This window comes from Falco peregrinus, chromosome 2, assembly GCF_023634155.1.
Source record: "Falco peregrinus isolate bFalPer1 chromosome 2, bFalPer1.pri, whole genome shotgun sequence".
NCBI classification, from domain to species: Eukaryota; Metazoa; Chordata; class Aves; order Falconiformes; family Falconidae; genus Falco; species Falco peregrinus.
The window spans coordinates 111,379,817-111,407,129 of record NC_073722.1 but is presented as its reverse complement, the minus strand read 5'-3'; the positions used below and the strand labels follow the sequence as shown (position 1 = coordinate 111,407,129).

Below are 27,313 nucleotides of genomic sequence, written 5' to 3'. Positions count from 1 at the left end.
AGTTGCAAGCCACATTTTTGCAAGAAAATGGATTTCAGCTAGCCCAACTATAAAAAGTAGATAGAAAGAACGAGACCTGAATTCCTGCTTAATCATTCATGTATTGGTGCTCTTGAGAATTTGATCACAGAAGTGACCCTGTGGCCCAAATAGTTTTGTGCCTCCCCCCCGCCACCAGACGGCTGCTAATGTCTTTAAACAATGGCAAACACTTCCCAAATGTCATCTTAAGGCACTTACTACTGAAGGAGGCCAGGCGCTCCATCTCTCTCCCTTAGTGATGTTCTTGCTCCTCTGAGTTAAAACCCCTCTTGCCTAACAGCCTGTAGCTAAGCCTTGCCCCAACGAGTATGTCCGGAAAGGCAGCTCGCTCCCCACAGACGTCTCACGCAGCCCTCGCAGATGAGATGCTCCCAGAGTGCCCTGGACAGAAAAGCAAAAGGGATGTCAGCAGTCTTTGTAACAGGGACCATTTGACATGGCTGAGAGTCTGTTTTCTGTGCATGAGAAGAAATCAAGTGCGGAGAGACAGGATACAGCGTGAGAAGAGATGCAAGGTGATGGGCATATAAGGCAGCGCTGAATGGAGGCTGTTGGTGGGAGCGTACACGCTGAGCAGAGTTACGAACAGCCACTATGCAAGAAGGTGTTTTGCACCTCCAAGAGGCACCGGGAAGAGAATGAACAGGTCAGACGTGGCAAGGACACAGCAGTGCAAGAATCTACGGTGTTCATGCCAACTACATTTCAGTGTTGACTGCATGGCAGCTCCTGTGAACAGTCCTGATTCACCAGCATCTGTGCAGTGAGGTTCCACACTGCCATCAGGGAACTGAGTTGCTTTCCACTGTGGGATGTCTAACATGTCTCACTTTTACAAAGTATTTATGCTGGGAATGGTTCAGGCTTCTCACTTATTGAAACTCATGTTTCTCTTTCTAGACGTTTTTCCTCCATGCTCCACGTGAGGAGGCACGGTTCTGTGGGGGGCACCACCGAAGCTGTGCAGCCCCTCCACACAGACGGCAGCTGCTTCAACCCCGGGTACCCCCCCCCGCGCCCCCGCTTGGACCCTCAGAGAACCAAGAGCAACTTCCAGGCTGGGTTCCTCACCCCGTAAGTGGCACCGCCAGCTGCCTTGGGCACTCGCTGCACCCTGTGAGCCCCCTGCAGCGCCGCCGCTCTGGCAACAGCCCCAGCACCCCCCCCAGCCCACTCCCCACCCCCCCCACCGCCCACCCTCTCATACCCCACTTCCCAGTCTCCAGTCCCACACAGCCCTGTTCCCCTGTAACCCACCCCCAATTCCCACTCCGCCACAGCACTGCTCCCCCATATCCCACTCCCCCCATAACCTCACTCCCCCATAGCCTCACTCCCCGATATCCCACTCCCCCCATAACCCACCTCCATATCCCGCTCCCCCCATAACCCACCTCTCATATCCCCATTCCCCCATAGCCTTGCTCCCATATCCCACTCCCCCCATAACACCCCCCATCCCCACTCCCCTTCATAACCCACCTCCGTATCCCACTCCCCCCATAACCCACTCCGCCATATTCCGCCCCCCATAACCTAGCCCACCCCCCAGCCCAGGCCCTGCCCGCTGGCGGACCCCACTCCCCACCACCGCCAGGCGGCGCCCCCCGGCCCATGAGGCCCCGCCCCGGCAGGTGCGGGCGCGCGCGCGGCCCCTGAGGCGGGTGAGGGAAGCGCGCTCCCGCCATCTCGCTCTGCGCCCCCACCCCCCCCACTCCCCACCCCCCGCCGGTTCTCCGGACACCGCCCCTCCCGCTTCCCCCGCCCCGGATCGGCTCCTCCCCGCCACGGTACGGTCCCCGCTTCCCCTTCGCTCCTCGCGGGCCGGGGCCGGCCCGCCGCCTCTCACCTCACGGCGGGTAGGCCCCGCGCACCACGGCCTGCCGCGCCCCGCCGTGCGCCTGCGCCAGGCGTGCGCGCCCCCGTGCGCGGCCCCGGCCCCGGCCCGCCCCTCAGCAGCTGCGGCCTCCGGTCCTGGCTGCGGGTGCGGGGTCTCGCGGGGCAGCGTCCGTACCCCGGCCCCGGGCAGCAGGAGGCCCCGTGGCGTGCGGCCTGTGCCCGCCTCCCGCCCGGGCCGCGCCTTGGTCCCGCGGCTGCAGGGCGCGGTGGGGGTGAGGCGGCCGGGGGCTCGGCAGGCCCGCGGGCACGGCACGGCGCGGCGCGGCAGCCTCCCGGGGCGTCAGGCAGCGGGAAAAACACTTCATTGAGGGCGGCGATGCGCCGGCACAGCCGCCCAGAGCGGCGGTGCGTGCCCATCCCTGGCAGGGCTCAGGGCCGGGTGGACGGGGCTGGCAGCCACCCGGGCTGGCGGGAGGTGGCCCGGCCCCTGCGGGGGGTTGGAACTTTAAGGTCCCTTCCAACCCAAATCATTCTGTGATGTGATTTTATGAATTTAAACTTCCCATAGCAGTTAATAAATCGGCTTTCGGATGGTTCCTGCCAAGGAAATAATCTTTTTGGGTTCATCCTTTTTCTGAGGTAGTGAAGGCAAATCTTGGCTAACTTTGCTTGAGAAAGGGCTGTGCAGTCCCTTCCCTGTCTGCCTGCAGGCACTGTCCTGCCCACGGACATCTGGTGGCTGTCTCCCACATATGCTGTGGGTGACCTTGCAAATTAGGTGCACACATGGGTTTTGGCTTGTGGAGAACATCCAGTCAGAGGGATGCGAATAGGGTTTAAGGAGACTTGCACTGCATGAAAGCCTAAGGCTTGGGAATGATTTAGCTTGTTGTGTTGTTTAAAATGGTAATTTGTTTTTGTATTGGATGGTCTGCACAGCCAACCTGGCACAGTGGCAATACTCGCCTCATGGTATATCTTGTCACCTCTGCGGTAGCCTCGTATGCTGTATTGTGTTCCTGTGGGGACACAGTACTTGTTCAGAGCTTGGTGGAATTGTAATAGCAATACTGACAATTAAATTATGGTGTATTGCAGATATTACACTGGTTGTACATTTATGATGCCCTGGTGCTGGCATATGTAACTGGTGTTTCATGGATTTCAAACACTTGCTTATGCTGGGGCACTGTTCTTGCAGTAAACTCGACCTGCCTGAAGCACCTAACATGGCCAGGGCGATGTCCACCCCACATAGCTCAGTGACCCCATACCTCTTCCGCAGAACCCGCCTGTCATTGCTGTTTCTGTGTAACATTTTTTTATGCTGTTGTGAGATAATTTGTGTGAGATTCTTCTGGTGTTCCTCAGAGCATGCATGATGTTGATTTAGATGAACAGGATCTGCATCACTGAGAGGAAGTTGTATATTGTTCACTGTGAGGCTTGAAGGCTGCTTCTGTTCATTTATGCAAATTCTGGGAACTTGAGAGCTGTTGTCTGTAGCAGACAGATGTAGCCTTTGGCAGTTCATGTCTGAGAGCAGAAGACTGCATTAGGTATACATACCGTGAAGATAGATCAGAGACTGATTTTGTATCAGCACCTGAAAATGTGAAGCACCTGCTTAGGCCGGGAGAAGTGCTAAAGCTCAACAATTAATATCTGCATTATTCCTGCTGAGGCTGGAGAAGAAGGTCTGGTATTGTGGGATGTTTGCTACATGTATGCTCCTTGTCTGAACTATTTTAATAGCAAGAGGAAAAATACTGGAAATTATTTCTTTTTCCTTTTGCCCAGGCCCCGAATGCATGTGAAAACTTACGGGAAAAAATTAAGAATTTGGGAGAGGCAGAGTTTGGAATGTCAATGAAATATTTACTGCCTATGCTAACAGGTTTTTCTGGTAACTGGGAATTAAAATAAGGTTCTGGGTAGTTAGTGGAAGGAATCAGCATATGGGTATTTTCTCAGCAGTTGGTTTCTGCTCTTTCCAGTAAGTGGTGAGGGAAAGGTGGTGGATCTTCACAGGTAAAAAGGGCGTTCTTCTGATGCCTGCAGCTTTTCACGGCTAGGTTTCATGAATGAAAATGGTTTTGGATCTTTTCACGTCAGGGTCTTGCTGGTATGCCTCTGTCTGGCAAGGGAAGAAAAAATGTTCATGAGAAATGTTAAGCAACCTTATACACTAGCACTTGGTTTTTCAGATCAGTAATTTAGTGGTGCGACATCTCCTGGCTGAACTGAAGTAAAGAATTTGCAGCACTCCAGATGTCTCCTGGGGGGAGCCATGACAGAAGAAGCCTTTTGCCTTAAGTCTGTTCAGATGGTTTTCAGCTTAGTAGAGGCCCAGAGGTGTTACCAGCTGATGGCTGTTCAATGGCTTGTGTGAAATGGCCCTTAAGGGTCTCAGTTCAATTTCTGAACCTCTCACTATAGCACATTTTTCGCTACAGTTACACTCTGAGAAGACTTAAGTGGATAACTTGTAATGAATAATATGCTCATGTGCTGCTTTTTTCTACTTAGAAGTTTTAACAAATGAGGTAATTTTCATTTGCTATTTGAAATTATTTACTGATAATTTCTGCAAATTAAATGCTGTCAAGCGGATTGTTCTGTATGTGTAATATTCACAGGGCTTCTTGTGTGTTGGCAGGGCTAAGCTCTCCAGTTTCATTACAAGGCAGTTGTTAGAGCTGGGTGACAGGCAAGTAACTGGATAAGCTGAAGTGACTTGTTCCCATGTCTCAGCGAGAGGTTGGAGTAGAGTTTAACTGTTCAACCTCAGCAGTTAACTTAATGGTGAGGAAGCACAAGATTAAATAATTTCTTCGTGAAAAGGCACCATAATAATTCAGGGGTATGTCATTTTTTGAGGGGGAGGGGATAGGTCTATCTTCAAGCACAGTAACTGTTGCTTAGATGCACCTAAAGCCAGGTTATCATGTGGAGTGGATGAGCCCAGACTGGCCCCATACATCTGCCTCATACCAACATTCCCAGCTTCCCTCCTGTCTCACTGAGCTCCCTCCCATCTCTGCTGGTGACCATGGGCACGATGGCACCTGCCGTGCTTGCTGTTTGCCCGGGAGGTACACAAGGCTTGTCAGATGGCTGCCAGCCAGCATGGAGATGGCTGAGCCCACCCAGCATCCCGCCGGCACAGACTGAGCTGTCTCCTTACTACCTAATCAGATCTTCGCTTGGAAACTGCTTGCATTGAGGCCTGATATCACTCAGTCAAATTTGGTTGACACTGACCAGTAGTATCTGGGAAAGGGAGGCTGAATCAAACACAAGCTTCCAGTGGCTTCTGTTCTGTGCTCTTCGGAAACGGGTTTAAAAGTGTTGCTGTTTGGTTGTGCACTAGGAGGCAGGCTGCAGACCGGCTTCTTCTTCTGCTGCTCCATACGCTGTTGATCCAGGCAGGGCACAAGCACTTGGGAAAGAAGCAAAAGCAGTTAGTGGCATGTAGGAGATGGTGAGGAATTGCCACTGTTTAAAGCTAAAAAATGGCGATGTGTTTCTAGAGGGGCCGTGGTGAATGCTACTGGATTTTTAGGCTTTACAGAAGGAAGCAGGTCCTGAGGTCTTCTGTTCTCAGTATCTCCCCCTTGCGTATAGACCCTCAACCAGCATGCTTAAATAGTTCATCCTGCAGCCTAGAAGACTAGAGAGGGTTACCTGTCCTTTGAAAGTCTTGTCTATTCTCTTTCACCTTTAAACTGTTCTTCCTCTGGCATGAGCAGTACCTCTCCCAGCTGCCCAGCAGCTGCCCATGCACAAGAGTACAAGCTTGGTTCTTGGCTGCCTTTTGACAGAATGGCCTCACATTGACAGCAGTAATTTGGGGGGCAGTTGATTACAACCAAGAATCAGATATGCCTCTCATAAACTAGTAGCTGGGTTGCCAGGGAGCTGGTGGATTACTCTGCTGCTGATCTCTGCTGAGAAGTAGGAACAAGGTTTCCTCTAGGAAAAAGTGTCCTGATATATCAAGATGTTTGTGAGATGGTAGCAGTCATCATAGTACAGTGAATTCAGGAGGTCTACAGATCTCAGACAATGTATTTTTCTTGTCTCACTATACTGGGCACACAGTTTCTGTCCATATCTGTAAGGACAGTTCTCCCTTCCCGAGAACTTTGTAAACATATTTCAACTCATCAGTCATACTTACAAGGCTGTATGAGGGTGGGGGATCAAGATGAAAAGCTATCGTGTTCAAAAACTTACCAGGCAGGGAGTTTCATATGTAACAAACACGATACAGCAAAACAATATTGCAAAAGCTAACAGGATGCAAGGGATGAACACTCTTTTGGTGATACTTAGTTTCTGTCTGTTCAGCATATCTTTGTCATTTGTGGATGGAATTCCCTCTAAAAGGAGACAAAGAAGAATATTTCAGATGTGTTTATGAGTCTTTGACAGTTCAAACTTTTCTTCATTATAGTTAGGCTAGGCTAAGTTACGTGGACCAGAGCAGAGGAACAATTCAGAGCCTACTATAGGCTTTCACAGGAAGCTGTAAATCTCTCTAGAATCTCAGAAACTTTTTACTTTAAAATATTTCAAATATCTTTCGGTTCCTGCCTGGCCCCCAGGCAAAACTGGTGTGTAAACCCAGTCACAGGAGAAGGGCTTGTAATGTCCTGCTGAAGTCAGGTGAGGTTTTTAAGGGGAGCTAGGATGCCTCATGGGGCTGGGTAGCTTCTTATTTAAGCAGTCAGTGCTTAAATACTGCTTTCTCATTACAGCCGTGGGCTCCCAAAGCGCCTAGCCCAATGCATTTATTGGTAGGGGCAATACTGCTAGTGAAAGAAATTGCAGTTTGGGAGAACTTTGTCAAAGTTTTGTGTCTGAAAGCCAGTATCTATTTCTATCCTTCCATCTACTGCTATGCCGCTTTTGTGGCTCTGGAGGGAGAGCTCGTACTTACTCTCTGAAGTTTGTTTTTCTTGGTGCACATGTGGGACAGTCAAACCCTTTGCAAAAACTTTCCGCTTGGGCAGCTTTGCTGTTACAACACAATTTGATAGCCCTTTCAGAAACACTGGAAATAAAAAGAAGTTTTAAAACCAGATGGTTGTTCCTGTTTAAACTGAAGAACTAGAAACAGTTGAAGGCTAGAATTGCACGCTGACACAGTTGGCAAGAGGTGGCAGTACACCTGGTGATTTTCAGTAAGGTACTAGGGGCAGTTTTCTTGCTTGTATGCCATTTCCCAATGTACAGAATTTTCTATATTAATATTGGAAACTATATTTGCCAAAACCTCCTGGCCCTCCTAAAGGAAGTGAAAACAACAGCACTGAATTTTTCCAAAACCTGAAGCTTTCAGTAGCGTTCATTCTGAATCACTACTTTCTCCTAGTTTTTTGTTGGGTTTTTTTTTGTTGTTTTTTTTTAAATAGAAAGGTACAAATAGTTTGTTAGGTTTTTTAATAGCTGTGAAGGTATAAGCTCTATGAAACTGGAGACTGCCATCCTCTGACATACCTAAACATCTGTTTGCTACATTGAACTTTTTACCTTTTTCTCCAAGAATAAATTTTCTCTGAAACTTTTTCCTGTGGTGTTTTAGTAAAACACAGGTGTGGCGGATAGCAGGTTTCCTTTCTGCACTGGTGACAGCTTTCAGGCTCTGCAGGGTATGTTTCTTTACGGTCTGGTCTCCATGCATCTTCTCCAAATACAGCAGATTGACTTGCACAGGGCTTTGATGACTAAAGCATTCCAGAGTGATGACTTCTTGGGTTCTGCTTAACTTTGCTGTGGTTGCTGCTATCCCAGGGGCTGGCAAAGGGTAAGAGACATTAGAAATGGCTTCTCTTAAACTATTTGCAATTCTTCTTGCAAAAGGTTCAGGCCAGCACAGTTAGCTGTGAGGGACATACTGCTGGAAAGGAATGTTTGAGTTATCTCACTGTTAATGTTACAATTAGGAAAATTCAAGCAGCTTCTCTGTGTGTAATCCCTTTGGTGGTTCTTTTCTGCCGGACTAACTTTATTCTTAATGCCCAAGCACAAGAGTAAATTGTTGCACTTGACAGGACAACATTCACAGAGTCTAACTTTATAGTAACATAACTACCTGTGGGCATCTCCCTGAGTAGTTGACCGAATCCCCTGTTTGGGGTCCCTTTGCCCTTGGGGACTCTAAAGGCTGTATGGAAGCTGAGGCCCTTAACTGAGACATCTCGATTCCGAAATCTGAAAGTTTCAGAGTTTATGGATCATTCCTGATGTCGAATGGCACCAAGCCATCAAAGGTTGCTATAATGATCTTTCTATTTTTTAGTGAAACGGGTAAATTTTGCATGATCTTTTGTATCCTTTTTGGTCAGGTGGCTGAGGAATAGCTGGGACAGCTGAAAATGTTAACCACATCATTAAGAGCCCTGACAGCTTTCTTCTTCCATTGACTCCTTACCTTGCAGGAAGATGTTCAGGCTTCTTACGCTGCCGGATACTTCTGAGGCATTTTCCACATGACACTTGTAGTGTCTGGAGTCTGAGGGAATGGAGAGAAGGATGGACCACTTTTAATTACAATGCACAGTTAAGTCAGTACTACCCTCTTTTAGTAACTAATTTGAAATTTCAACATTTTGCTGACAGCAAAGGTGCAAGAATTTGAGCTGAGGGCGTATGGATTAAAGACTTGGTTCAGCATACGGTAGAGGAGAGAAAATTAACATACAAAGATATTTATTCCTAATATTACATGTTAGTCTCTTACACAATCCTTAGTTTTACTCAGAACTTGCAAGTATACGAACAACTCACCTTTTCTGCTGAGACTGTTGTGTGCAAACAAGCTGAATATTAATAATATGAGCATGATCTGGAAGCCCTTTTTATCTTTACTGCTTCTTTTGAGTAATGCTGTAAAGGTGTTTCAGCAGACTCTGAGCTGATTAGTAGAGATCCCCAAATAGCTCTGTAATCACATATTCCTGTTCAAAACTCCAGCACCTTTAACCTGGACAACATATGGAGGGTTTAAAATTAGAGCCTTAATTCACTGTAGTTTGTACTAATTTCTAGTTTTGATCCAATTAGGAGAAATGTGGAATTTGGTAAAAAACCAACCTGGAAAAAAATATTACCTGTTGGTTAAATTTCCTTTCAATAGGTATATCACAAGTTAACTCTGGTCCTGAACACGATTCCCGGAGTTAAGCACTGAAACAGATGAAGCAGGTAAATGCAATGTCTCGTGGGAGAGGGTTCTGGGGCACGCTGTGGTCCTGCTGCAGGTCGCTGGTTGCCATGGAGATGAGCTCCTTCTAGAATGTGGCCCCACATAGCTGTTCCGTTGCTGAGGCAAACAGAACCCTTTCCTAAAGCCTTCTCCCCAAAGAGAGTCACAGGGATGCCTGAGCCTCCCCCGAACGTACTGAACACCCGTGGGCAAGGGTGACCCTTGGTACACCGGGCGGCTGGGTGAAGTAAACCCAGCATCGCCTGCCTTCACGGGTCCGCTGTAAGGATGAGCCTTCCCGCTGCAGGGGGCAGCTCCCAGTCCAGGGCAAGGACAGTGCTGCAACGGGTCACGGGTGCTGGCGGGGGTTTCTGCTGGAGCTCCGGCATGGGGAGAAGTGATGCCAAGCAGGCTGGTCCCAGGCCATTTCGGGCTTTGTAGATCATTAATAAAGCTTAAAACTGCTTAGGGAATGAAGGTTGCCTGTGCTTATCTGCCAGCCCTGGTGGAAATTGCTCCCAGGAGCCAGGAGAGAGCCCAGGCTGAGCCCCGTGTGCCACTGGGTGAAATGCAATAGCTCTCGGGGGCGGCTTTGCCCAGCAAACTCGGAGGCAATACGTAGGGGCCGCGTACAGAAATAAGTGAGAAAATTATCAGGCTACTGTCTGCAGGTTTAATCAAAAAGTCCCGGTGAGATTTCTTTAGGCTGTTGGGTAGATCGTTTTTCGAGAATTGGCGTTTTCTGTATCAGACACGAGGTGGCGATGGAAATCACTTTTTCCTCCAAAGCCAGAGGCTTGTCAATGCTGAGTAACAGGTTTACGTCAAAATAACCGCTGTCATTTCAAATGACTGTTAGTCTAGAGACAAAACGTTTCCATAAGCATTGATAATGTTTAAGTTAAGAAGATGTTTAAGTTTAAAAGGAGCAAGTTTAAGTAAAAGTTTAAAAAAGGAGCAAGTGTAGTGGCAAGGGCTTGCACATAAATATTTATTTTGCATGCTTATTTAGTTTAGATATTCATGGTCGGTAAGAATGGATTTTGGTATAAATATTTAATATTTACAATCTATCAGGTGGTACAAAAAACAGATTCTTTTTGCACTCCTGCAGGTTTTTTATTTTAGTGTATTCAGCTGCTTTAGTTCAGTGGTTTTTTTTTAATTTAGAATTGAAAAGCCAATAGTAAAATTGGAAAAAAAACCCAAACATCACTATGGTAAAGGTGTGAAAAGATAAGACAGTTCAAGGATCTCAAATAGCAGGGCTAGTGTGAGGATACATTTGATCTGCTCCATACCTAGGAGGGCTTCCTGATAATTTGGCCCTCATATTAATGATTGTGTTAACTGTTTTTTCTGAAGTGCTCTGTTTGTGATTGACATCCAGTTACCATAACTGCAACTTGACACCAACCATAAAGAATGGATATATAATAAGGATACTATTCAGCATTTTCCAATGTAAAATTCTTGAAAAGTATAAAATGCCACAGAATCCCCCCAGCTAGTGTAGTACAAAGTGTATGTAGTGGTAAATTAACACATTCAAATGCTTACCTAGTTGAATGAACCTTTTACTTTGGAATTAGTATATTAATGGAAAATAAAAATGGTGGCTCACTTTTCTCTGCTTGTGAAATGCAGTGCATAGATCTCTGAGATACACCTATTAGCAACCTTTACAGAGGAGGATTTCATAACCTTGCCAATAAGTGTGTTTTCACTCAGCTGATGAAAAACATCTTATCCAAATAAGATGCTTCACTTCTGTATCCTTTTTTTAAGCTATATTTCCGTACTTGCTAATTTTTATGCAACTTTCTCAAGATAGAAAGCATTAGGAATCCCAAATTCCTCAGCCTCAGCAAAAATTAAAAAATATTGGAAAGAGAATTAGATTATAAATAATGTCAAGCAACTAAATGTTTATTTTTAATGTCATTAGTAAGTATCGTTACTAAATGTTCACCATCCCATCTACAGTGCTGTTTTGCTTTCTGATTAGTTCTGCAGCTTCTCGTCCTGGGCTGGGAATGCCAAGAGGAGCCTAACTTTGTGGTTTTACAAGACGGTTTAGGGCGCTTCCTGAAGCTGTAAGAAAACTTATGACCAATAACAGCACATCTCATGGACTGATTTAGCGATGGCAGCTAACCTGCTAACTGGAGAGAATGAGGTATTTTGTTAGTGATTATCCTTAAAAACAGGCAGATATTGTCAGTGTTGTGAGGATAAACATTTAATTTCTGATGTTTAAAATCTTCTGTGGCATTTTTGAAATAGCTAAAACATAATTTTGCTTTAAAAAGCAATCTGACCTTTCTCTTTTTCACTTGTCTGCCAGGACGTGAGTTGTGCCAGAATGGATGGCGTCACTAACCCCCCTAACCTAGGATGATCTTTTTTGTGTTTGTACTGGTGATGTTATCAGAGCCTGGGGAAGAGAGGTGGAACCCTAACCTGGCATCATAAAAGGTAATAATATTTTCCCTGTATTTTGCTGGAAATTATTTACTTGCATTACTAAAGGCTACACTTGCTTTTTTGAGAAAATGGTGGGGGTGGGTGGGTGGGGGTTGCACGTGTAAAGAGTACATGCACTCCTAAGTCGCGTAATAAGAGTAAATAATATACGGCGTCCAGTTTCTGAACATAATAGAAAAAGCACATGCATTTAACCATCCCCCTCCCCCCAAAGCAGGAATGTGGTTACAATTCAAAATCTGATAAAAATATTGGAAAGTGTGTCTGAACTTTGTGAAAGAGTATGTTCGTACTAAAACACAGGTTATTGCTGCTCCCAGTTTGAAGGTTGAACACATTTTTAACTATTTCTGCTTCAATCTAGAACTGAGGGAAATTTTGAACTCATTTCTGCTCCTATGTAAGTCACAGCAAAATTCACCAGGTGTCCTAAATGCAGGATTTGATTCGGCATGGGCAATAATAATTGCTGGGTATTCCTTACCCTGCAGTATGTTCCAAATCAGTTATAGTAATGTCTCCGAAATTGTATTTCCTTGTTAAAAGTGTTCCACCAACACTTGTTCACAGTGAGGCGAGATTTTCTTGCTGCCTTCAGTGGGTAAGAGTAGATGTGAAAGGTATACAGCCCAAAGCCTTCATGTGTAAAATTCACATAATGGAATGTTCTGGGATCTATTCTATGCTGTAGCTGTCCTGTATGATGTGCACCAGGATCCAGCTGTGAAAAAGCCCAACCATTAATGTTATAATGATAAACGAAGTGCTGCTTTAAGGCCATCAAAACTGAGGGTGGCCCAAGGCTATTATTACTGGGTAATTTTAAAAGCACCTTCCAAATCCGTGCTTTTGTTTTTAAGGTTAATGCATTTCATTTGCTCTTTTTCATGTGCTCTTTCCTCTCTTTGCCCTTGAATGGGAGAGTTGCTACAGGATTTAATTATATGTAGCAATCACTCCTCCAGCTCTATTTGAATAGTATTTATTAACTGAACGGATGAAATGGGCAGGGCAGACAAGCAGTAGGCATGTTTTAGCACAGCCAGGGTACTCGGAGCACTAGACAGGATGAACTAAGCACCTGTCGTAATCTCTGATTTTGAAAGTTCTGTGTATAGTTATTATCAGTGATTTAGGACACAGTCCCTCAGCATGCCAAGTACTCCCCCTCACTTTCGCATGAGTTGGGCTTTAGTACTGTATATGATTAAGCTAATGTTGAGCTAGCCTTCGCTTTTAGATCCTTTGTAAAAGTATTTACATGGAGGAAGATTCCTTATGTGAAAGACACATCTACAGAGATATAAATAAGTGTCCATGCCCAGAACAATTTTCCAGATTTAGTCCAGATGGAGGTGAGAACATGGTCTGTTCCTCCTCATAATAATATTAACCACAAAGCCCCAAATAAGATTTTCTAGATGTGTAATACTTGCCTGCAGGAGGCACTTACTCCAACATGTGCTTTCCAGTCAGTGTACTGTGTCCTGGTAGAGCACAGTCTTACATCCCCTGTAACTGTAGGCTTGGTCTTAAAACACATTTTAAAAAGGAATTGCCTGGAGTTTTGAACTGAGGTCTGTGACTGAGGAAATTCACTGTTCTGTTACCGCTCGTGCTGCTGCAGTGAAGTTTCTGTGAGCCTGAGCTACCCCAGAGCCAGGAGGAGCTCTCAGGTGTATCCTCTCAAACCTGGCATCACCCTTTATTTGCAGTGCAGGAATAAAGCCCAGCATGCGTATAAATTGTACAAGAAAACCCGGTTTCCCCATGCAGGAGAGAAGGGTACAGTGACATGTGGGTGTGGGTTCCGTGCCTAAGCACTGCAGGAAGGTGCTCAGGGGACACCAAAACTGCCTGTGCGGGATGCTTAATGCTGCTGTACCCTGGCACTGCTGCCACTCCAGCAGGAAGAGGATCTGTGTGCACAGAGCTAGATCCAGCAGCATTAGGAGTTAAACCTGCATTGCTTAGTCGATTTAAATTTCAGCAGCAATCTTTAAACAAAACTGTAAAAGTAAAATAAGGCAGAAAGGGCAGTTATTTAAATTGCCCATGTGCAGAACGAGTGGCTAAAGGTCAGAGAACGCGCAAGAAACGCTCTGGCAGGGCCGGGCCTGTTGCCGTCCCGGCACGTGTTCCTGCCCGGTGCCCCTGCCGGTGCCCGGGAGGGACCGTGCTGTCGCACGTGGGGCACTGAGCGCTGGGCCGAGGGTCTCGCTGGGTGTGGGGGGTCCTGCAGCCGGTGCCGGGCTCCGCAGCGGGTGGGAGGTTTCGCCTGCCAGGGCGCTGGTGCCTGCTGTCCGCGCAAGGCCTCACCGTCTGTGCCGGGCCCCACGGGAGGCCGGCCGGGCCCCACGGGAGGGGGTGCAATGGACGGGGCCCGGCGCCGCGGCCTGGCGGGGTTATGGGGGCGCGGAGCCGCGCCAACCGAGGCGGGGTGTGTGTGTGGGTGTGAGCACCGCCGCAGCGCCTCCCCCGCGCCGGGAGCCAGTAGGCGCGCCCCGCCGGCCGCTCAGGCCATAGGCGTCTCCTCATAGCCCACGCCCCCCGCGCGCCGCCTGATTGGTCACGCCCCCCGCTGCGTCCCTTCCGATAGCCAATAGGAGCGGCGCGGGGCGGGTCCCTGCGAGGGGCGGGGTTAGAGGTGGCTGACCTGAAGTAACCTCCCCCATCACACCACCGCGGCGGCGGGGCGGGCACGGGGGGCGGGCCGGGGGTGGGCCCTCGCCGTGAATGGGGGGGGCGGCGCTGTACCCCCGCCAGCTCCGCTGCCCAGCGTCAGGCCGGGGGCTCGCCGCGCCTCCGTAGCGCCCGGCACCCTGAGGTGAGCGCCGCGCCGCCGCGGGAAGGGCCGGAGGGGCCCGTGTGGGCCGGGGGCCGCAGGGCTGGGCGGGGCCGGGGAGCGCGGGCCGCGCCGTGCCGGCCGGCGGGAGGCGGCGGAGCTGTGCCATGTTGTGTCGCGCCATGCCGTGCCGTGCCGCCGGCTTTGTCGGGGTGCGGGGCTCGGCTCGGGCTGCCCTGGGCTAGGGGAGGGGGTTTCCAGCGGCGGGGCTGCGGCGCGGGCAGCCGCCCGGAAGAGCCGCCCGGTTTCCTCCCGTGGCGGGAGGGAGGGGTCCCGCCGGAGCCCCGCCGTGCCGCTCCCCGCGGCGGCTGGTCCCCCTGCGTGGTTGGGCTGGGAGCCGTGTGGCCTCCCTGCTCTCCTCCCGCGGCGGGCCCGGCGGCGGCTGCTCCAGCGCGGAGAACAACAAGTTGGTGGTGCCTTTGCCTCGTGCCAGCCACTTAATTCACAAAAAATAAAATCGACTGTGTCGGAGCCGCCATATCGGCGTGAGGCGCCCGCTCCCCCGGCGTGAGCATCCCGCTTCTGTATTGTCATCCTTCCCCACCTCTGGTGCGGTTTCGAGATCTTACGGGAAGAGTTCGGGGCCTGGTTTTGCCGAGGGGCTGAACGGAGCCCTGGGAATGCCTTCTGGAAGGTGCTGCGGGGTGCTGACAAAAGATAAAAGTTGTAAAAGCAGATTTGCAGAACAAACCCAATGATTATTGTCGCCTCTCCTTTCATGGTGTCACTTAAATCGTCTTGAGAAAGTTTAAAAACAAAATATACTGCGTTAAAAAAAATATAAACCAAAGTAAAACTGCAGGCAGTTCCAATTTAGCAGGCTGTAAATGTTCTGCAAGCCATTTAAGCGATGCCAAATTCTCTCAAAGACAGTAGAGTTTAGACACAGTCCTGTGTGTTTAGAAATATAGGCTCTTTTATTTGTCTATATGTTCTCTTTGGAAGTGACATAGAATACTTGTATATTTGGCTTTATTTATATAATGTTGGTACAGTAAATCTGAAAACTTAACTAGAACTTCTAACCTGTGGACATTGAGTTTGATGAGGTACTTTCAATGCATTAGAGGCGAAAGAACCTTGCAGGGTACTTGATACCTGCTGAGAACAGTTTAGGATGGGAAGTGAAGCAATGCACAATGATTAGCTGGGAGGCATGGCTCAGGTGGAGCAGAGTTTGAATCATAGCCCACGCGGTTGCGTAGACATACAGGCTGGCAAAGTTTTGAGGCTGAGCCAGTCTTAAAAGGCAGCAGCACCTGGCCTGGTGGAGCACAGGCAGGGAGCTCTGCAGGTAAATGGCTTGATGCTTGATGGCCTGTTGTGGTGCAAAAATCGCCTCTTTGCCCTCTCCTGATCTGGAAACTTACTTCTAGTCCTGGTTCAGGTGAGCACGTTGCTGATCTTTTGTGTTCAGTAAAAGCAATTAAGTAGTCAACTTTTTACACAGATACCATCTATTTTTACTTTGGTTTTACCTTTTTTGTTCCTTTGTTTTCTGCTACCTGTGTTCATTCAGTTGGGGTGGTGAAAGTACAAGTCCATTTAATTGTTTTAAAGTTCTTTGTGTTGATTAGCAATGCCACAGATCCCAGGGCTCTAAACAAGGAACCTTTAAATAAAACTAGTTTTGTTAATTTCCTTTTTATATGACTTACCGATATGTAGAGTCTTTGAAAGAACCTATACCTCTTTTTCACTGAAATAATAATGTTCTCTTCACTAATGTAGTTGTCTTCAGAATGGGGTGGTTTGAAAAAAACAGAAACTTAATTTCCAGCTGACATTATGCAAGTTTTATGCTGAGGTGTATTTTATGATAATAAAAATGATCTTAAAAGTGAAACTGTAATAAAAACTTTGAAAGTGTAGTATTATTTACATGTGCATTTCACTGTCAAGCCAAAAATTTTACTAATGATAATAGCAGAACTGTGGAGAGGTGAATTGGGCTTTGTTTCACCTCAGGCAAAACCAGGTATGTTATGTTTTGCATTTGGATTGCAGAGTTTTCATTGCTTGTAGTGTGAACACAATTTGGGTCTTAAATACCTTGATATCTGCAGAGCTGGGGAGTTAGTAAAGTGCTGTGTGTCTTCAGACCTCGAATGTGAGCTGGTTTCTTCAGGGGGAGAGGGAGGACATCGTGGCACAGGTTCTGTGAAGATTCAACTGTGATTATGTGTATTTATGTAACTGAGCAGGCTTAGAGCGCACGATGTGTTTGTTACCTGTTAAATCTTTGCAGGATCTAATTCTCAATCTGTATCTTTCTGTAAATTACAGGTTTTTTTTTCAGTCTCTGTAGAAGTTAGCCTATTTGACAGGCTATTGACACCTGTGAAAGTAAGTGTGTAGGGGTTGTATATAGTTGAGGATCCAGACAGTTTTCATTTTTAGGGTCTAGTTCAACATTATTAAAACAAACAGAACATTCACAATGGTTAGCGGTACATGAACATTGTCTTGTGGTCAGTTGAATTCAAGATGCTCATTAGAAACTACGGCAGTTACATTTCACACAGCAAATACAATATGCAGAGGTTTGGTGAGACTTGTGTATTCTTTTTGCAGCATTGAAATCAAAAGGCTTCTGTGAGGACATCTCTGAGAAAGTCTGCATTTTATTTAGCCCAGACAATGCTGAAATTAATTTAAATACTAATAACAAACTTCAGCATGCTGAGGGCAAGCTGACCTTAAACGTCTAATTCAATGAGAGTTACCAGCTGATTGCAAAACACTAGCAGAACTCATGACTTTGGGACTGGACTACAAGGGGTCGGAAGTGCACTGGTAAATGGACTTAAATGGGGCTTCATGGATAACTAACTGCTTTTGAACTGAGTTGTACAAACAAGATGTTTGAGTCAAGTTGTTTGAGCATGGCACTGGGGATCAGGAGCCTTGGCATTGGTTTGATGCTTTCTCATGGAGTATTTGAGTGAAACACTTAACTGCTTGTTCCTCTGTTTCCTTCTCTGCTCGGGGGGGGGAAAAAAGCCTTGAAACTTGTGTATTAATGTGTAGGTTCTTGAAATCAGAAAGTTTTCCTTCATTAAGAGAGGGTTGAAGTTAGTTTGGCTGTATCCCAGATTCTTCAGCGCTGATAATTGTGCCAACAGTAAATCTGTCTGGATGATATTCTCTAGGAGTCATCTGATGCCAGGATAAATACACATGTAAATATTGTTGTCAATCAAATTTTGTTTGCACATAAAAACTTAAATTTTGTGCTTCTAAGCTGTTAAGTCCTGCCCAAGCACTTCAGGTAAAGAAATCTTTCTGTATGGTTTAAGTTCTGCATGTCACAGATAGGTCTGCAGACTATAGTCATGCTTCCCCTTCTCCATCTCCACCCTCAAAAAAGGCAGATCGATCTACCCTTTTAATGCCTGTGTCAGACAGATGTTCGTGGGTTTTCAGCCATAAAATGGTTAATAACGCCTCTGTAAAGTGAACTGCCTGTGGCCTCAGTGAAACTGGAGTTTGTGGGAGTAGTGATGTCAACACAGGGTTTGATCTAAATAATTCAGTCAAGTACATTCATGGTAAAAGTGCATAAGCCAGTTGGATCAGTTTTTAATTCTCACTTACTGATGGAAAAAAAAGAGCATGGTGTTTATAAATTCCTTGTTGGTGCTCTAATTAAAACTACAATCGTGTCCTATTTGTGTTATAACATGGTCCAGTTTTGCTTGTGTGCCGGATGAAAGCTATCATGTTCATATTAAACCGTTTATGCTGCATCCCTGTACTTGGCATAACATGGCTATAATTAGCAGGACTGATGAGGTTTTCCCACTGGTTTAGGATGTCTGTGGTGTGACGGTTAAGGGTATCAAAACAGTCCCTTCTGCATAGTGAAGTATGTCCTGGGAGAATGGGGCCCCGAGATAAATGTCCCCCTGTCTCTTCCTTGTCTGTATGGCTGTATCACAGTTTGTTTTACAGGTAAACTACTGGGGTTTTTCATGTAAAAATATAATATGTCAGCTCTGTCTTTTAGTCACCAATTTTTCACAGAATTTCTAATTATCATTGGGATTTACTCCTGACCATCAAATTCAGCTGAAATTGGCCAGCAGATTCAGAAGTTGACAGAGAACAAGAGTTTGACATAAGTAGGTAGCACTGGCACAAAGTACAGCACAAAGTTTCTTTTAGAACCAAAACTAAAATATATGTGGGATGATCACGTGCGTGCTAACACATTGCTCAGAAGTTGCCAGAACAGTGGACTGGCAGGAGGTGCCACGGCTTGACTTGGACATTGCAGGTTCAGTTCCTGGTTTACTCCATGACTTGGAGCAAGAAATCTAATCTGTTTTGTACCTGTGATTTTTTTCATGACAGTTTTGTGTTCAAAGATCCCTATAGTTGGGAAAACACACACAGAGGAGGAGTAGTAATAATAATAATATTTACTTGTTAATTCTTTTCCAGTTCATTTTGGAAGTGGATTACTGCTCAGATTGCAAGAATAACAAGAGGTTAGTGCATTCCTAATTTTATAATGATGTGATTTCCAGCTCTGTGTAGTTATCATCTAAGTGCATCAAAGTTGGGCAGAGCAGGGTGTATCAAATGCTTATTCCCCATCCCACCTGTCTTTGTGCTGTGAGGTGTTCCTTTTTCTCCATCTGTCATGCCCTTTCTCCATTGTACTTATTATTTATTTTTAATTTTGAAGAAAGTGCATTCATTCCTTGTTGGAACAACACTGGATTTTTGATACTCAGCAGTTCTCTCCATATTAAGAGGTTATCCTCTCTCTATGTAATAATTGTTTAAAATAGAAAATGGAGACCTGAACTTTTGTATTTTCCTCTGATGACAATAAATCATGCCACTAAGTTTCAATATATTACCACAAAGTAGATACTATCCCCTAATCGACATGGATGATCAGAGACCAAGAGGTTAAAGTCAGGGTGAAGTTTTAGAAGATGGCTGAGCCAGTCTGACAGTTCCCTGCTGCCAAAGAGGGGAGGCTTTGCTTCTGACCCCATCATTCCTTACCAGTATCTTCCTATCCACTCCCTTTGCTGCTCCAATTCCACTTGCTAATCTTGCAGGAAATTACCTTATTTTGTTGGTTGTAGTTCTGCTGGTTTTGTTGAAGGTCTGGAAGCCACCAGAGCTGATGGAGAGCAGGCAGGGGAGGAGAGGGGAAGAGGTGGATATGGATGGAGTAAGACCTTTCACTTTGATAAGGGTGGGTTATTATTTTTGTTAAAGTCATCCTGGTGGTGACTTATCCTCAGACTTGAATGAGCTTTGAACACTGAAGTCTTCCTAAAGTTTAATCTTTTCAGGTTAAGGATAAAGCAGGTGGCGCACAAGTATGTGGAAGAAGTTTAAAAGTAATTACTGCTTATGTTATACCTATTATATGTACAGAGAACTCTTAGGGAATATTTTTTTTATAAAATATTCAGTTAATCATGTAGTTGTTCAGAATCTGTGGATGTTTCTTTAAGTGAAAACTTCAAAGTTACTCACTTTGCCTCAGTTGGAACTTCTCATGCCGCTAAGCCCAGAGATAGTAATTCTGGCTTGAGATGTGCTTGAGCTCTTGGCATGGGAAGCTGAGATCATGTTTTGAGCATGCAAACTTTATGTTCAGCCCATTTTTTTTTCCTCTTCCCCAAGTGTCTGCTGTTGACTGCAGTTGGAGGTGGGCTCCTGTTCTGAACAGATCTTAGGTCTTGCCTAGGCCCACCTGGCTGGCAGGCTGCTGGCCGGTATGCTGTGTCTGCCCTCTGGTGTTTGATAGGTCAGCTCAGATTCCTAGAGGAATTCTAAGAAATGAGACATTTTCTGAAAAAATGTGAGAGATGATGTGTCTTGCACCTGGCAAGGGCTGGGAAAAGGGCATTTGTGCCAAATCAAATCCATCATTTGAATAGCAGTAAATAATGCTTCGTGCAGTACCTAACACAATGAGTCCCAGCATTCAGATACTGTTGAAATACAAATTTTTAATCCCAGAATTACGGAACGGCTGAGGTTGGAAAGGCTCTGGAGATCATCTAGTCCAACCCCCTGCTTAAGCAGGGTCAGCTAGAGCAGATTGCACAGGACCAGTCAGGTTTTAGATTTCTAGTCATGCATTTATATGGGATTTTTTTTTTAAGTGACTGTTGCAGCTTTGTTAAACGAATAGGTTCTGCAACAGATCAGAGTGACCAGCTGTTTTGACCTCATAGATCTTGTGCAAACAGACAAGTCAATGATTATAGCAGTTGTAACTATTCTTGATTCTGGATGCCTATCTGGGCTCAGCTATGATGTTTTAACATTGCATTTCCTATCAGAAGTGAACCTTACTTTGCCCTCTTCTTTGTCCTGCAATGGCAGGTATTAACCTCAGGCTTTGGGTTTTTTTTGCTTTCTTTTGCTCCTTACAGTGCTGAGAGCCCAATTTGTAGGAGCCATGGAAGAGTCTTCCCAACCTGCTAAACCCCTGGAGATGAACCCTCATTCTCGCTTTATTATTGGCTCTGTGTCAGAGGATAACTCAGAAGATGAAACGAGCTCCTTGGTGAAACTGGATCTGCTAGAGGAGAAAGAGAGGTCTTTGTCGCCTGTATCTGTCTGCTCGGATTCCCTTTCAGATCTAGGACTTTCTAATGCTCAAGATGGCCTGGCAAGTCATATGAGGTATGGGTAAAATAGTATTTGGATTCAGTCTTCAGCCTTTTTGCTCCATCCATTCCAAAGATAACCCAAAGATTCAACTTTATATTCAGGTTTGGCTTTATACGTTTTTGTTGTGCCAAGACATCTTTTGGCAGTCTAAGTGACATCTTGTATTTTTATCTGTATCAAAACCTTCTGTTTTCCTTTGGTTTTAATGACATATCTGTGCCTAAATTCCTTAAGCATCTTTCAGACATCTCAGCTGTCGAGTGTTGCGGTAGACTTGCTTATACTGCCCGTCTCTTGTCCCGGTTCTCAGAAAATTGAAACGTATTGACTGGGGTCTTTGAAATTTTCATTTGTGTACGTCTTTTAGCTGGGCCATGTTTGTTCAGAACAGGGATGTTACTTGCTTTTTGTTTCGGTATGGGGTTTCTGCTTTATATGAAGCAAAGAACTGGCAGTACCTCTGGGTAAGATCATTGGCTCCATATTGCCTGAAATGTTTTTTGTTTTGGATGGAGAAAATTTTATTGGTGGTTAAAGAAAAGATTGGTATCCTGCAAGAGGGTAATAAGACAAGACTAATATGGTTGGTCTCATGGCTGGGAGAAGGGCTGCTTCATTCCTACTCCAAATTCTTTGATGGCCAGAGTGGCTCAAATAAGCTATGAAGCTGGGCTTTTGAGGTTGTGGTGTTAACATTTCCTTGCCAAAAGGTCACTTTTATTTTTAGTGTTGCTGATTTGCATACCACTAGTGGGATGTGCCCACTAGTGTTTTTCTTTGTTACAGGCTAGGTATCTTCTACTTTTCAGTGTGTGTACAGATCACAGTTTCTCGGTGTCTGATCGGTCTTGCTTCACTCTTCCATGTCCCCTTCATTTGTGTCCTGTATTTCAGGAGGTCTGGTGCCCAGACCTGTACACAGGACTGTACCTGAGGCCCTGTCAGTGCTGGGTAGAGTGAGGAGGTATTGTACATGGGGAGCCAGCAGTCTGTGAACAATTGCCACACTGAATATTGATAAAGTTATCTTTTACTAGGTGTAATATTTGCACTTGCCACTACTGAATTGCAGCAACTCTTTCCAGGTTACTTTGCCACCTTGTCAAATTCCTTTAGAATTAGACTCTTGATTCCAGAGCATCTTCAGTCATTCCTAGTATGATGGTAAGCTCATAATTAATAAATTTAAAAATAAAATGTTCGTGTTGGTGTTGGAATGGATCCTTGCCAAAGCCCTGCTTTTTGCATCCTTCCAGTTTAATAGAACTCACCATCATCTGAATTTCCGATTACCTGCAGTTTGTGCTTGTTCTATTTATGAAAACATAGTTTTGGACAGTGTTAGAAGTCTTCGTAACGTCCAAATTTACTACAGCAATTGACAGTCCCCTATTTGCAAGCCTTTTTAGCATGTAAGGAAGGAAATAAAATGCATTTTTTTTTTTAGGAAAGTTTTGTCCCTGACATCTTCCAACTGGATGTAACTTACTACCTTTTTTGTTTGCTAGTTCCTTACAAATAAGTTGTGGCTCTTCTGCTGCCTTTTGGTCTTGGGTTCTCCCAGCAGATCCTGCCAGTGGTCAGAGCCAAATCTAGAAGAGCCTTCGCTTGATTTGCTCTTTCTGCCTGCCTTTTGAAAAGGTGTCATCCCATTTCAGGAACATACAGGACAGTCTGAATCCCACTATAGCTTTTACTGAACAATCCCTCACTTTACTTTTTTATTTTTGAAGAAATGGTCGGTTCCAAAAAGGTTTCTGGCTTTTATTGACCCGTAGTAGGTATTTACACGGTCAGGTAATCCTTTCAATTTGTTCTTCTGTTTCGCTGATTTCTTTGCTTGTGCAGAATAAGGAATATTAATCTGGCCTTTTATTGGTGGTTCTTTAGGAAGACAGCCTCTGAAAACAAATAGTAGCAGACTCTTTGTGTTGGGACAGAAGGGGGATAGTAGTCTGTACTTTACAGAGTAGTTATGGTCATGCTGATGGACATGTTTAACCAGTTGGCTCGAATATAACAGATGTAAAAATCTCAAAGCAAATTTGAAGGGGATTACCTTTCCAAGGACTGCCAGTTATAATTTGGCAGCACAAAAGGTTGTTCTGAAGCAGGAAAAGATCTAGCCCTGTAACTGTATATATATTTTAGGAACAGAAGAAACTGGTTAAACACATAACCATTAGTGTGGAAATAGACAATAGGAGAGCAAGAAAATCAAGCAACTTCTAGGACACTCTCTGGCATCGGAGAGCTATAATGCAATAGGTGCGCAACCTTGAGCACCTCTGTTGTAACTTGCTTACTTTGGCACTCTCTTTTGAGGGTACTTGACTTTCAGTTAAATTAGAGGGAAATGCCAATTTAAATAAAAAAGTTACAGCATTATGGCCTGTTTTTCTAAGATAAAGTAACATGAATTGAAATAGTTTTCCAGGATGGTAGTCCCTTTCATCAAAAGATTTCCAGATGATGTTTACAGATGGAGAAACTGAGAGAAAGACAAGTTCAACAACTTGCCTGAAGTCAATCTGTGACAGTGAATTAATGGAACACAGTTATTCTTGCTTCCAGCTTCCTTTTGGTAGTCACAAAGGTACCACACTTTCTCAAGTGACAGAGATAAATTCATGGGGAGTTCTGTATAGTTTGACTAGTGGGTCAGACAAGGTGCAGGTCCAGGGTAGTGTATCTTTTTGAAAAAGTTGCCAAATTTTGAATTTAAAAAAAAAAAATTGAAAAAGTTCCCATTTGCTGGTTAGTTTCATACAGGAAATGGTCAGGTAGAGATAGCTTGTCTTTCAGGTGGGGGGCTTTGCTGCAGAGAAGTCCTTCTTAGACAACAGTCTAAAATCCAGAATTTAGTCAGCTGAGTAAAGGAATGTGAGTGTACCTGTAGTAACAGGCATTGCTGCTGCCCTCTTGCTGTTAGACCCCCATAAAAAGTGACGGCATGTTGCCAGTTTGTGAAGCATAGGCCTTTCCCTACACTGGCTTCAGTACCTTGAGATTTGCCAGTCTCCTGTCTAAGCTGGAAAGCATTGCTGAGAGCCTTATCATTGGACGGCGTTGTGACATCTAATCGATATATCCTGACCCAGCTATCGGTACTCTGTATGCCAACTCATGTTTCTTTATTTGACCATGCAGAATGCCTGTGCTGTGTTGTTCCATCTATCGCCTTATTGATCTTGTGAAGTGTTTATGCTGTTGCTAAAGACAGTTTTGCTGGGACAGGTTGTACAATATAGGCTTCCATACTACTAGAGATCTATGAAAACCTTTGATTGTGCCAGTTGGCTGCTACTATATAGGATTGAGAAAGCCACGCAGTGATAATGAACTTTAAATTGGTGTGTGGAACATCAGTGCTCAGCAGAAATCGTGTGTTGGAAAAGTAACTACGTAGTTCTTTTCTTGCTTGTAGTTGTGCTTTGTTGGAAGAGTATCAGTAATAAAAATCATGTAAATGCCTTCCTCACTCTCATGGTTATAGCATCTAACGTTGGAAACAAGCTTCCTTGAAGAAAATACTCTACTTGTGTACAGTTTACATCAACAAAATCTACTCTTTGTTGCATTTTGTACCTTTATGTAATAAACCGAAGTATGTAATTTTTTCTTAATCTTTTTGCTTCCAGGTGTAACTGTGTTGTCTTTGAGTTCAGAAATTTCCATCAGCACTCCAACCATAGGAAGCAGCCCTGCTGGGATACAGTTTTTGCTGTAGTGTAGTGAGCGGTTAGGCAGTTGCTATGCTGCTCTCTGAAGTTTTAGTGGTAAATTAAGTAGGTTGGAAAATACTTCGGGTCTGTTTCTTTTGTTTAATAAATTGTTCTTGACTATTGCTGAATTTAATTCCTAACTTCAAAGATGGTATCTTGGTATCACATTCTTGTTTAAAATAGAGTAAATCCTGTGTGTCTTCTGGTTTTGTAAGTAATGAAATAGGTGTACAGAGTCGCCTGATAATCCACTTGCATCAACTGGAAGCAAAATTTTTTGAAGTACCTCAGCTGTTACCTCTGATATTAAGCCACAGAGACTTTAGCCCTTAGCACCTAATGCTATTTGGACTTCCCAGTAAATAGTCTAAATAAATTATGGAGATGCTTAAGAAGAACTAATCATCTATTAAAGTGATTTTGGAAGAATGCCCAAATTCTAGTCTAGACAGTAGTTTGTTGAGTATGCCCAGACTGGCCCTGGGACAGAGTGCCTGCTTAGAAACCAGTTGTAGAGCAATTGCACAGGAGTACTGAAAGTAACAAAGGATCCTTTTGAGCTTGTTCTGAATTTTAAAAAATTCCTTTCCTGTCCAACTCTTTGTGGTTAGGAGGTAACATTATAGAGCATTGATCTTGTAAAACTCTTAAATTCTGCTTTAGTGTCTGCAAGGCTGATGCTTTTACTGCTGCGTTCAAGACTGGTCCAGCTGCATCAAAAGGGATTTCTCCTTTGCTGAAGTGATTGTTTCCTGTTCGAGGCTTTCTGCTGGAGTTGAAGGCTGCTCCTCTTGCTCTGCTGCTTGTGCTATCAGTTGCTGTGGAGGTTTACTTGCATGGGTTTGTGTCTCGTGGACCAGAAGGCCTCTATTGAAACTGGAATGGCGTGCTGCTTGCTGAGACATTTTTATTTGCATATGATCAATTGCTTTTGGCTCAGCAGATGAGGAGAGCGATACTGTTGCATGTTTCTTCAGGTTACTGAAATAAAGCTGTGCATCTTCAAGGAACCCCTACAAAACAAAGGATTTAGTTCCTTGTTACCATTGCTGCCAGCGAGTGATGTTGTGATTTATATTTTGAACTTCATCCACCTGGAGTGAAAAGTTGAATTTCCTCCTGTATCTGTTGAAAAAGAGGAAGCTTGTAAGGTGTTTTGGGTTCCTAGCTGTTTCTGGTTGTACTGATAACCTGTGAATTACAACTTTTTTCTTCTCTGAAAGCTACTCTGTTCAGTGAACAGATAGACTCTGAAGGACTCTTGATTCTGCGTACCTTTCAAAAGTAGCATTCTTCTTATTTTGGTGTGACCGGTGTTTTCTTCCCTTTGACCTCAGTTAACATGGGAAATGTCATCTCTAAATTCAGTAATTTGTAGGGAGATTTTGCAGAGATCAGCTGGCTGAGATACCACAGCAGTGACAATGTCTCCTAGTTGCTTATCTGATATTTCTAATTGGAAAGATAATGAAGTATGCTTTGTCCCTATCGGAATACTTTAGGGCTGCCTCCTGTATTTTGCTGAGTGCCCTTGCTTTTCACTCAGATTGGGACATGTAGGAAAGGCATTCGAAGACAAGCGCTTTTGTAGAATCCCCTGTCAGCCTAGTGCTTGTATCTTCAGTGGCCACAGGAGAAGCTGTCGGTGACTGTAGGCTCGCAACAAATCTGGGGAAAGAGGAAGTGTCATTAAACCTATTGTAGGTAGGGAAAGCAAAGAGTCTTTAGGCTAGGGAGTAACTTGGATCTCTTGACTCTGTATCTACCCCATTATTTCTGGTTGTTAAAAAAGGTACAGTCTCTTGTTCATGTAGATCAGATCTGTTCAACAGTTGAATTTTGTCAAAGAGCACTGGGAAGGCTCCTTGCCAAAGGCTTCAGTTCTGCTCTCTTCTCAGTTGCAGAACTGTCTTTTACTGTTGTTAATAACTTTTATCTTGGTGGCAGGGCTTGACCTGGAGTGTGTTAGGCCGTTGCTACGGGAACATGTGGAATTTTGTACTTCGTGAGGATGTAAAAGTAAAGATCTTTCAGTACTTTGTGATTTTAGGAACTGGAGGACAGCTATCAATTTTATTCAACTTTAGCTATTTATTTGGATTGACGTTTGGATTTACTGGGTATTTTTGAGGAGTGAAAACCTGGTGCCATGGGTCTAAGCAGGAAGGGCACAATGGAGAAATGGGTTGTGAAAGATAAATTTGAAGGAGGAGGAAGGGGCTTGGGGCATGTGGAAAGCTAGAGGCTAGTCAAGCATGAGACTCATAAAGTTGAGTGCAGAATACCTTGGAAAGAACAGTCAAAGGGAGTGGGGTATGTTGAAGAGCCTCAGGTCTGAAGTGGTTTTGATCATAGTATGTTAGAGTGTGTGATCCGGAGGAGCTCAGTGAGCTCTAAATCACTGGGTTCCCTCCCATAATTACAGCTGTGATGTTGCTTTGGAACTTGCGAGGAACATGAGTGATTTGGTGTGTGCATCGTGTGGGTATGGTCCAGTTTAAAATGCAC

General features: G+C 44.9%; 2 protein-coding genes across 13 annotated transcripts in view; one reads left to right on the top strand and one right to left on the bottom strand.

Moving 5' to 3' along the window:
* The window catches only part of TADA2A (transcriptional adaptor 2A), a 31,978-nt gene extending 24,684 nt beyond the window's left edge, over positions 1-7,294 (bottom strand). For 2 of the 5 annotated variants that reach the window (XR_008745733.1, XM_055795462.1), the window contains exons 1-2: positions 1,892-7,232; positions 241-423 (exon numbers count right to left, since the gene is read on the bottom strand). Coding sequence is in view for 4 of the 5 variants with exons in the window: in XM_055795462.1 (XP_055651437.1) it covers positions 241-265 (25 nt within the window). In the remaining variant the exon portion in view is untranslated. Of the gene's footprint in view, positions 1-240; positions 424-1,113; positions 1,181-1,891 lie in introns of those variants that run through there. The other 3 variants (XM_055795461.1, XM_055795459.1, XM_055795460.1) reach the window with 3 other exon arrangements.
* ACACA (acetyl-CoA carboxylase alpha) overlaps positions 1,767-27,313 on the top strand; it is a 148,063-nt gene continuing 122,516 nt past the window's right edge. For 3 of the 8 annotated variants that reach the window (XM_055795453.1, XM_055795454.1, XM_055795449.1), the window contains exons 1-7: positions 7,557-7,693; positions 8,328-8,448; positions 9,026-9,093; positions 11,103-11,273; positions 11,442-11,572; positions 18,873-18,919; positions 20,840-21,092. In XM_055795453.1, the coding sequence (XP_055651428.1) occupies positions 20,866-21,092 (227 nt within the window). In that variant the 5' untranslated portion in view covers positions 7,557-7,693; positions 8,328-8,448; positions 9,026-9,093; ... (2 more) ...; positions 18,873-18,919; positions 20,840-20,865. Of the gene's footprint in view, positions 1,833-7,556; positions 7,694-8,327; positions 8,454-9,025; positions 9,094-11,102; positions 11,274-11,441; positions 11,573-14,305; positions 14,409-15,707; positions 15,814-18,872; positions 18,920-20,839; positions 21,093-27,313 lie in introns of those variants that run through there. The other 5 variants (XM_055795451.1, XM_055795450.1, XM_055795457.1 and 2 more) reach the window with 5 other exon arrangements.